The sequence below is a fragment of the Tupaia chinensis genome, unplaced genomic scaffold, assembly GCF_000334495.1.
Source record: "Tupaia chinensis unplaced genomic scaffold, TupChi_1.0 Scaffold000684_1, whole genome shotgun sequence".
NCBI lineage: Eukaryota > Metazoa > Chordata > Mammalia > Scandentia > Tupaiidae > Tupaia > Tupaia belangeri.
The window spans coordinates 138,048-148,971 of NW_006160207.1; the positions used below are offsets into that span (position 1 = coordinate 138,048).

At 43.5% G+C, this 10,924-nt stretch overlaps 1 protein-coding gene across 1 annotated transcript in view; it reads left to right on the forward strand.

Moving 5' to 3' along the window:
• The window catches only part of FCRL5 (Fc receptor like 5), a 71,909-nt gene that overhangs the window by 17,768 nt on the left and 43,217 nt on the right, over positions 1–10,924 (forward strand). Inside the window, exons 3-6 of the mRNA XM_027776579.1 lie at positions 3,076–3,096; positions 4,304–4,558; positions 6,496–6,738; positions 7,298–7,588. Of these exons, the coding sequence (XP_027632380.1) occupies positions 3,076–3,096; positions 4,304–4,558; positions 6,496–6,738; positions 7,298–7,588 (810 nt within the window). The remainder of the gene's footprint in view (positions 1–3,075; positions 3,097–4,303; positions 4,559–6,495; positions 6,739–7,297; positions 7,589–10,924) is intronic.

The window sequence follows — 10,924 nt, forward strand, 5'->3', positions numbered from 1 at the left end:
AAGCGGACTCTGGGATGGCTCAGTGGCACAGTGGTAATGTGCTGCTCAAGGGATGCTGGATTTGTATGGAAGGTCATAGGTTTGGTTCCCAGTTGACCTGTACATGCCAGGTGCAAGCCCATGAGCCTGAATGGCTGTGGAGGCTGGGAGGCTGGGAGGCTGGGAGGCTGGAGCAGGGGGCGGGGTACGTGAAATGAGACCCTGTTGAAAGTTCTTGTCTTTTTCTTTCTTTCTCCATCTCTTCACTTTCATGAAAGAAATATTAGGTTGTTGGAAAAGTCACAACGTATTTTTCTATGCAAAAATGCATCATGACTTTCTTGACTACCCAATAAATAAAAACATTTTTAAAAAGAAAAGAGGACCTCACAGTTGGAAAATGCATGAACTATTATTCCAGACATAGGAAGCACATCCATGGGTCGCTCCCACACAGAGGTGCAGGGTACGGTAATGGAACATTTGCTTTGAGGTCAAACTGGATCTGGGTTAGAACTCTACCCTGGGTCAACAGGAGGTACAGCAGTTACGAGCTGCTCAGCAATGCTGGATCCATATGAAAGGTTGTAGGTTCCATTCCCCAGTACACTCAAGACACACACATCCATGACCCTGGCTGATTAGAAGGCTAGAGAGGGGAATCACTGTGTGAGATCCTATTGAGGGTCTCTCAAAACCAAACACAAACCTCCTTCCTGCCACCTGCTCATTACTTAACAATTTTTCTGGTGTGTAAAAATGTAAATAATCGGGGCCAGCAGGTGACATGGTAATTAATGCACTAGACTTCCACTGGCAGACCATTGTTCGAGTCCCAGACCAGGGGGCTTGAAAATCACTCCAGGTGTGTGTGCATGCATGCCCAAAATCCCAGGAGGGAAATGGAGGAGAAAGGATTGCAGTGCAGCCATTCCCTGAATAGGTGATTTTTCACTTTCCTTCTCACTGTCTCTCTCTGGTGAATACATGGGCACTGGGGCAAAATCCTAATTTACACATTTACCTTATAAGTTTATTGATAAGATTATATTAAATAATTTATGTAAATGCATGCTAAATAGAAAACTCTTAGGAAAAGTATTAACTATATTTAAAATGATACAGAAGCCATGGAGACCAAGATTTTTAGAAAATGGTGAATAATTCATTGCTCATAATAAAACACTGAGGTTTGGCTATCTCCTCCATAAACTGGTATGTAAAGATGTGCCTCTGACTCATGGCTTGATTTCCATTCCCTTGCCCTAGCATATGGTTGATGTTCCAGAAAGTTCTGTGGAATGAATGAACCCAGTCTGTCCCTTATCTGGCAGACTGGTACCAAATCAATTTACAAATTGCTATTTTTTTTTCTTTTTTTTTTTTCTTCTTTTTTTTGGGGGGGAGAGGTTTTCACTATAGGGCACGTGCGCTTGCCAGACAGACAGACAGAGAGAGACATAGAGACAGAAAGCGAGAAATCACCCCCCAGGGGGGATGGTCACGCCGCAATCCCTTCTCCTCCATTCTCCTCTCGGGATCTTGGGCACGCACGCACACGTGCCCGGCGTGAGTTTTAAGCCACCGGGTCTGGGACACGAACCGTGGTCGACTACGTGGGAGTCCAGCGACATAGCCATTACGCTAACTGCTGGTTCCCCAAATTGCCATTTTTGCCTCCGCTTGCTCCTCATCACCCATCGTAAACCTGTGCCCTTCTACCTGTACTATTGCTAACCTGGTTCTTTAATCAATTTGATAAATAGATATTAATAAGTATTTGTGCACTACCTTGTATAGGCACTGTGGTACATCCTACAGGATAGATGGTCAACATAAGAGTTCTTTCTTTCACAGGCCTTGCATTCTAGAGAGGAGAAAGTAAAAAATGAAAATGGTAAACAAGAAAGCAAATGATTAAGATAAATTTTGGATAATTTTCTGAAGAAAATTAAGTGTCACTATCTTTTGCATCCTGCCATCTCACCAGTCTCTCTGCTTCACATCTTGTCCTACAGAAGTCTGTCTGCTGCCAGAGTACTCTAAGTTTCCATTTCTAACCCTATTACTCTCCTATTCGAAAGTCGTCCATGGTTCCCATTGCTTTCAGAGACACTTACTTGGGCTCTTCATGCCTCTCTAATCTGCCCCTAACTCCCTACCTTCCAGATCCCCCCAACTCCTAAACGCCAATGCCATCCCCTCACATCTATGCCCTTCCTTCTTTGACTACCCTTTCCATTGGCTCTTGCCACATACAAGCACTAAACAATTGGTTCCTATGTTCACATTCACAGTTCCTCAGTTATTGCCTTCTTCAGATGTCTCCCACGGTCCACCCACCATCTTACACACACACACACACACACACACACACACACACACTCACACCCTACACACTGTGCTGGGAGTATTTTTTTTATTGTACCTATGCCCTCTATTGCAACTATTGTACAAAGGACTTCAAAAAGTTTATGAAAAGTTGAATTAAAATATGTTCATTTTGGTATACATTTTTGTTTAAGATCCATGCATAGTTTTTTCATAGTTCAGTGAATGCTATAAAGACTCCTCAAATATTACTTCATATTCCATTTCTATTTCTTTCTCTTCTTGCTAATAGATATTTTTTAATGCATCTTAGAAGACCAAGCACAATGCCTTAGTATATAGGTACTTAATAACTATTAAATTATTTAAAAATTATTTTTTTTAATCTTTTTTTTTTTGAGAGGTTTTTGCTATAGGGTGCATGCGCTTGCCAGAAAGACAGAGAGAGAGACAGAGAGACAGAAAGTGAGAAATCACCCCCCAGAGGGGATGGCCATGCCACAATCTCTTCTCCTCCATTCTCCTCTCAGAATCTTGGGCACGCACACACACACGCCCAGTGTGAGCTTAAGCCACCAAGTTCAGGACTCAAACTGCAGTCGACTACATAGGAGTCCAATGACACAGCCATTATGCCAACTACTGGTCCCTAAAAATGATTTTTAATGAAAGAAGTAATAAGTAGACTGAGAAAAAAAATGGCATCTTTAAAAGCCAAAGAATCAGTGCCCTATGCTCATCTCTGGCTCTCTTATCTTTTTGCAGCTCCTGTCATTGGACAATTTGGTGAGTTCTCCTTTCTTCTGTTCTGCCATGTCTCTGGATAAGAATGTTCTGATAAATATAAAACATTTATGATGACCTCCTGAGGATCCCTAAAGCTCCTTAGTTTTTTGGCAAGGTCAGTAGGTTGTAAAATTGTCACCATCTATTGGCATCACCCAAGGGCCAGGATAGCGTCATGTCACCCTTCTGGTTCACCTCGCTGAGTGAGGTGGTCAGTGCATAAACAGCCCCTGGCCTTTGCTATGCCCAACATTTGCTCCTATTGAAAATGAACTCCACTGAGCCTGGCAGGATATTTTTAACCTCATGGCAGATGTGCAGGACTTGGGGTAGTATCCTTTCTAATCAGCAAGTCAAGAAAAAGCTTCTGAACACATCATACCATGGAAATGCCAGTTTTAAAGAGTAAATCCTCCAGAAAATGTGTAGAGAGCAGAAGAACATACAACTGCTAAGTCCTTAAGAAATGCACATAAAAAAGAACATCAAGGGAGAAGGCCATTTATCTGTGTCAGACATTTTCTTAGTACTGACTCTCATGGCCATGCTGCTGGGCCAGGGAATGTCTTAGTTATTAATAGATAAGAACCCATGAATAGCAAGTACACTCTATAACTCCCTTCTTGCCCCAAACCCACTGTCTCCCCAGTACTCTTGTCTAGATCACCTCAGGATTCCAGTGAAGGACTTGTCCATTCTTTGCTCTGCCACAGTTAGCTATGATGAGATCTTTTCTGGGCACTCGAATCCATCATCTATACAATGAAGATGTTCGATAAATTGATCTCTCAAGTTTTTCTCAGTGCCAAAATTTTATGATAATATTATTTATTCTTTTAAGGGAAAGTACAAAAATGTGATTTTACCAAAACCTTTGCACATTCGTGACAGTTTAGAAACATAATGAAACGGCAGGGGCAGGGATCTACTTCCATAACCAATGGCTAAGTGACCATTGATGTGTGTCAGTGGATCCTTCTGGTATAATGTCTCAAAACCAATTTGCTGGCAATCACTCCCTGGACAATCACGCTCCCTTGAGTGAGTGAGCACTGCAGGGCGACAAGGATCCTGGGGCCATCATGGCCCTCCCAGGGGGCCCAGAAGGGATTCTCCAAAGCCAGGTCCTCCATCTATCCCACATGAACCACTATGGCTAGGACTGCACCTCCACCTCAAATCCGTTTATTCCTTTTATCTTCCTCAGCACCTGCACTCAAGCCTGTGATTTCCCTCCACCCTCCATGGACCATCGTCTCACAAGGACAGACAGTGGATCTGACTTGCAACGGATTTCACTCCTACACACCAGAGAAAATAAAATGGTACCATTTGTACCATGAGAAACAACTACCAAGGGAAATCTTAGGAAACCCCATCAGGGTTAATGAATCTGGACAGTACAGATGTCAGGCCCAGGACTCACCTCAGAGTAACCCTGTATCCCTCGTCTTTTCTTCAGGTGAGAAAGAAGTGAAAGGAAGAAAAACTTTAGAAGTCATTTTAGTCCATTTTCTTACCTAAGTGTCGCTGTTTGTTTACTTCTAACAACCCAAGAGTGAACAATTGTATTCCACATGGCGGTTAGACTGAGAGAAGAGAGGGGAAAGTTCTATATGCAGCCAAATAGGGAATGGCATTGGTTTGTTATGCTTGAACATAAAAGTTTTAAATTTTTAAATAATCAGGATAAAATTGATTCAGCCTTAGTAGGGCATGTAGAGGGACAGAATTCTTATACATAACAACTAAAGGTTACAAACGAACCATACAAACACTATAGCTTCTAGTGATGTTAATGTCCCTAAACCTGTGATCCTTAAAGTTTTATTTGAGAAGCTTTCTTACCATACAGATACCCAGGTCCTACCCTACATTACTGAATCAAAATCCATAGGAGGAGAGTATAGAACTTTGTGTTTTCTACGGGCTGCTCAGGTAAAAGGAAACTTGAGAAGCATTTTATTGGAATGATCCTTGAATCTACATGGTGTCAAGCTGTATGATTTACTTGAAGACTTTTTATATTCATGGATATAGATAAATGATAGGTGGGAAGCTGGATAGATGACAGACAGATAGATGATTAATAGATTAGATAGAGGGAACCAGCAGTTAGCGTAATGGCTATGTCGCTGGACTCCCATGTAGTCGACCGTGGTTCGCGTCCTGGACCCGGTGGCTTAAAACTCACGCCGGGTGCATGTGCGTGTGTGCCCAAGATCCCGAGAGGAGAATGGAGGAGAAGGGATTGTGGTGTGGCCATCCCCCCTGGGGGGTGATTTCTCGCTTTCTGTCTCTATGTCTCTCTCTGTCTGGCGAGTGCACACGCCCTATAGTGAAAACTTCTCCAAAAAGAAAATAGATTAGATAGACAGATAGATAGATAAATGATAGCTAGATAGATATAGATAGATGACAGCTGAAGAGGTATTTTCTTTTTTGTCCTAAAGGATTTTTTTATATTCACAAATATAGGTACGTGATGGTAGGTAGGCAGATAGATAGTGAAGAGGTATTTGCCTTTTGTCCTAAAGCCACCTTTTTGAAGTTGGTACAACAGCATCTTAGCTATACTGCTTGTAATTCAGTGAAGGAGACAACAGTGTAGTAGAAAGGGACAAGTAAAATGCTTGTGCTCTTTGGCCTAACAATTCCACTTTTAAGAATTGACCTACTGAAATGATCATTCCCAAGAATGGAGAACCCTAGATGATCAAGGAAAAAAGACTGATTAAATAAATTGCATGACTGCTATTGAGGGGAAACTGGCCGTTGAAATTCCTGTCAGGAGCAATTTTAATGACACTGGAAAATCTTAATAGCATAGTAGGCAAAAGGCAGATTATCAAATCTATAAATATTATTCTAATTTCATTAAAAAAAGAAACACAAGCTCTGGCATACATGAACATAAAAGAAAACTGGGAAAATACGAGACAGTGAGATGGAAGGTGGTTTTTATTTAAATTTCTCAAGGTGTATGTGTTCATTTTATAATCAGAAAAAAAGAAATTATGATTTTGTTTCTTTTTTTTACTTGCCAGAATGTGGATGCTCTAGCCAGAGAGAGACAGAAGGAAAGGGAGGAATCACCCACAATGAGACATGGTCACACTTTGATCCCTTCTCCCCCATTTCTCCATTCTGTCAGGATCTGGGGCATGTATGTATACATGCCCCGCTTGTTTTTCAAGCTGCCAAGGTTGAGACTCAAACTGGATTCAGCCACATGGACTCCCCTTCACTTAACTACTAGGCTCTGGAGCCATTCTGAAATTGTTATTTTAAAAACTCTTCCTCCCAGCCTCTTTTCCTATAAAATCTACTTGGAATAATAATAAAAAGCAAATGGAAACAAAGGAATGAACTGAATAACTGGTCTTATGTTTCCTTTAGCTCCGCTGATCCTGCAGGCTCCACTTTCTGTGTTTGAAGGAGACTTCGTGGTTCTGAGGTGCCAGGCGAAAAAAAAGGAAATGCTGAATATTGCTTTTTTCAAGGATGATAAAAAGCTTAGTAAAAGCTCTAACTTCAGCATTTACCATGCAAATCTGAAGGACAATGGTGCCTATAAGTGTATTGGATATGAGAAACCTTGTTGCTCAGTTTCTTCCAACACAGCCATAATCCAAGTTGAAGGTAAATTCTTTACTGTTTTGTTTTGTTTTTAAGAGGTTTTTGCTATAGGGCGCATGCGCTCGCCAGAAAGACAGAGAGAGACAGAGTGACAGAAAGCGAGAAATCACCCCCCAGGGGGGATGGCCACACTGCAATCCCTTCTCCTCCATTCTCCTCTTGGGATCTTGAGCACGCACACACGTGCACCACCGTGAGTTTAAGCCATCGGGTTCGGGACTCAAACCGCGGTCGATTACATGGGAGTCCAGTGACATAGCCATTACGCTAACTGCTGGCCCCAGCCCTTTATTCTGTTGTGAAATGGGTTAGTCAAAGTAGGACCCCTGGCACTGTAGAGGTAGAATAGGAAACACAGGCTGGACTGGAATACCCCTGAACCTAAGGGCTCATCTCACCAGGATGAGAAGTAGACAGTGCTTTAAGGATGGAAGGACATTAGGAATAAAAAGTAGCACCCCTTCTGTTTGCATGTTCTGCTTGTCAGTGTTGAGTTGTGTTTTTCTGCAAACCAGTTCCAAGTCTCATTGCTTGGAGGGACTGTTGTGATTCTTCTCTTTAGAGCTATTTTCACGTCCTGTGCTGACAGTCAGCCCGCACCAGCCCGCAAATGGGGACCAAGTGACCCTGACCTGTGAGACCCAGCTCGCTCCGCAACGGTCAGATGTCCAGCTCCAGTTCCGCTTCTTCAAAGATAACAGCATTCTGGGGTCAGGTTGGAGCCGACTCCCAGACTTCCAGATCTCCTCCATACGAACTAAAGACTCTGGGTCCTACTGGTGCGAGGCAGGGACAGTGACAGAAAGGATCAAGAAACAGAGCCTGAGGTCCAAGATCAACATGCGGAGTATTGGTGGGTTGTAAAAGGTTCCAGAGGTGGGGCAGGAAGAGGTGGCAGAGCTACACATGCACCTGGGTCACAGGTCCGTGGGGAAAGTATTCCTCATACCTGGGAGAGTGAAAGCTGTGCAAGAAACAAGACCCCAGCTCTGTAGACATCTGGAAAGAGTTTAGAGTGAGGACAGCCCAAGAAAAGAGAGACAGGCTTATTTTTTTTTCAATGCCCTTAGACGCAAGTCTGTTTTCTCTCCGAAGGCTTGTTTTCCCTGACTCCCTTTTTACCCTGCTAGGCTGGTAAGCATTATCTGTTGCCCCAGCAAGGCTCTCTAGCTAGGTTGCGTGGACACTCATCCAGAAGGACAGACCCCTAGGTGTGAGACGCCTGGAGCAGAGCCTTCACATGATGATAAGAGAACCAAAGGACAGAAGCTTGGGGATAAAAGGCTCCAACCTGATGTTCCTAGTGGTGGTGTTGCAATTGCTCTCACTATTTCCTAGTTGGTATAATTGTGTAAGTTCTCAGACCCGATTCCTAAACAGTGGTGCATATTTCTTCTGATTCAGTTTGGACTATCTCCTTGTGAATCCATTTAAGCATTAGGAAAAGACGTAGTCTGGGGTACATACTTTTTTGGGTGAGGAAGATGTGCAAGTGGTAGCATCCCCCATAAATTTACTTCTATTTTTAGGATAAAAAAAATCTAAGACTCTGTTTCTTCTAAACTAAATCATGTTACTCTCTATTCTGTAGTTATAGGTAACAGGTGTTTCTCAGGTCCCTGAAAGACAGTTCAGAGAAGGTGGAGAGGATGTTACCCAACAGTTAAAACACAATCTTTTCTAGCATAGGTTTTTCTCCAATAGAATGGATGACACCCCAACCTCAAACCCTCTCTCCCTCTGCTTAATTATCTTCCATTGTTCTTCAAGACCTGGGGATGACTCAAAAAGTCATGGCTGAAGCCAACCTCATTACGCAAAACCACATGCATCTTGGGTTGTGAGTCACTTTTTCACAGTTTTCCTACTGGTGGGACTGTCCTGGCTCCACCTCCTTTCACTAACTGACTGACATGCAAGTGGGGTTAAGAAGTACTCACTGAAGGGCAAGCTCACTGTAATGCCAGTGGCTCATGTCCAGCTAACCACTACGGTCACAGCAGCTCCTGGATAATTACTGTGGATTTAAAGTCTTCCTGTGCCCTTCACAATCCCCATCCTTTCTCCAGCTCTTGGGTATTGGTGTTATCTCTGGAACAACTAGCCATACTCTATCAGAAGATGGGTGGACATAAGGGGAGAGTGAGCAGGGTTGCCGCTATCCCTCGTCCCAGGGGAGAAATGCGATCTCCCTATCCTTCCTCACTCTTCCTAGCACAAGCCCAATTCAACCATAGGCCAACTTCCCATCTGAGATCAGCAGATTTAGCCCTTCACATCCTGTGACTCTTTTCCATCTGGAGCACCCTACTGCCCAGCATCTCATAAGTCATTTCCAATCTTTGAGGTCTCATTTCCAATGTTTAAATACACACTCCCCCCAGCCTCAAGGTCAGTGTTTGAAGGACAAGAGCTGGTGCTCACATGCTCAGTAAATGGGGTTTCAACACCCATCACAGTCTCCTGGTACAGACATGTCAACAAGTCAGATAGGGAAACAAAGATTCAGAGTTTTCCAGAAGCAAAACTCAAGATCCCCATGGTGAATAGCAGTGATGTCGCAGACTATCACTGTGTGATCGACAGCAATGGCCACTCCTTTACCAGCAAATGGGTTACCATCAGTGTGTAAGGTGTGTACTGCCAGGTATCACCAGAGAAGTGGGCTATCAAGCCACACACAGGAGTCATTAGCAAAGACCACCAGAGGATTATGAGAGAGTGGATAACAATACTCACTGCAAATCCACAGCTCTGAATAATCCACCAGGAGTTAGTTAGAGACTAGCAAGAGGGAGTTAGGGGTAGAAGGAGCAGAGGACAGTGGGAATTTTTGGAAACTTGTAGAAATAGAGGTTGGAGCAAATGCTTAGCAATTTGGTATATGTGCAGATCCTTCATAGTTACACATTTCTTTTTGGTTTAAGTGAAATGACTTTTGGGAATAAAGACAGAAGAAATAGCATAGTAGAAGTGGGACTTATCTAAGGCCATATTTCTCGACAAGCCACCTTGATTTAGGGATGTTTGGGGACCCTCCCTGATCACCTATTGTCCCAGTGTGTAGGAGTCCTCACCCTTAGGACTCTCAGGGTGCAGATACTGTGGAGAACATGGTGAAGCTTCACTGTGAACCCAAGGGAGCCTCCCCATGATCCTGCATCAGTTTTATCAAGAAGCTAAAATCCTGGGGATCCCAGACCTTTTAGACAAGGGGCATCTCTCAACCTCTCTCTTCCCACTTGGCATCTAGGAGTGATTTCTACACCCAGACAACAGCCTGAAGATGCAGTCAGTAAAGTGGGTCACTCTCCAGCCCAAGGGGCTAACTCTGGCTAGCCAAGATCAGAACTCACAGCCTAGACACTCTGTCAACAGACACGCAGCCTATTGGTCCACTTGGCATTGTACGAGACTCACTGTGGTTCAGAACTCTTTCCTATGACCATGCCCCTCTGGACCTCAGGAGACCCCAAGAGTGAATCATCAACAGGAACACACACGGTCTGACCGAAACACCCTACCACGACTATGAACATTTGCAGGATCTAAGTCCTAGGCAAATCAACACGGCCAAGAGAAATGACAGAGTCAGCATTATTTGGCTTAGATGATACTCAGTTCTTGATTCTTCTGTCAATCGACAGATATCAGCCATTCCAGTTTCTGGTCTTTTCTTCACAGGCATTCAACAAGTCTCTGCTCTCTTACACGTTTCCTTTTTCCTTCTCAAGACATCCAAGCATCTCTGTGGGCTCCAGCACTTCGAACAAGTGTTGGTCTCTTGGGTTCATTCTTCCATCAGCCAGATGCCATCACACTGCTGAAAAATCACTGTCGAACCTCTCTCTCTACACCCCCACCCCGGTCCCTAGCTTCTATCGAATTCAATACCTGTCTCTCTTCCCAAGCACTTGAGTTTCTTATCAACCCAATATTCTCAGTAGCTTCCACTTCCATCATTTCTCATTCCTATGAAGACACTACAAAAAGTTTGTGGGAAGTGAAATGAAAATACGATTTTATTTTGGTGTTGAAATTCATGATAGTTTTGTGAATATGAGTTTTCCATTAACTATTTGAGGGTCCCTTATGTAATATCACCTTGCCCTCAAGCAGCTATGACACGAATGGGAGCAGGGGGGTGGGGAGAATAGTTTCTGTGGAGTCATGTGTTATCTTCTCCCCT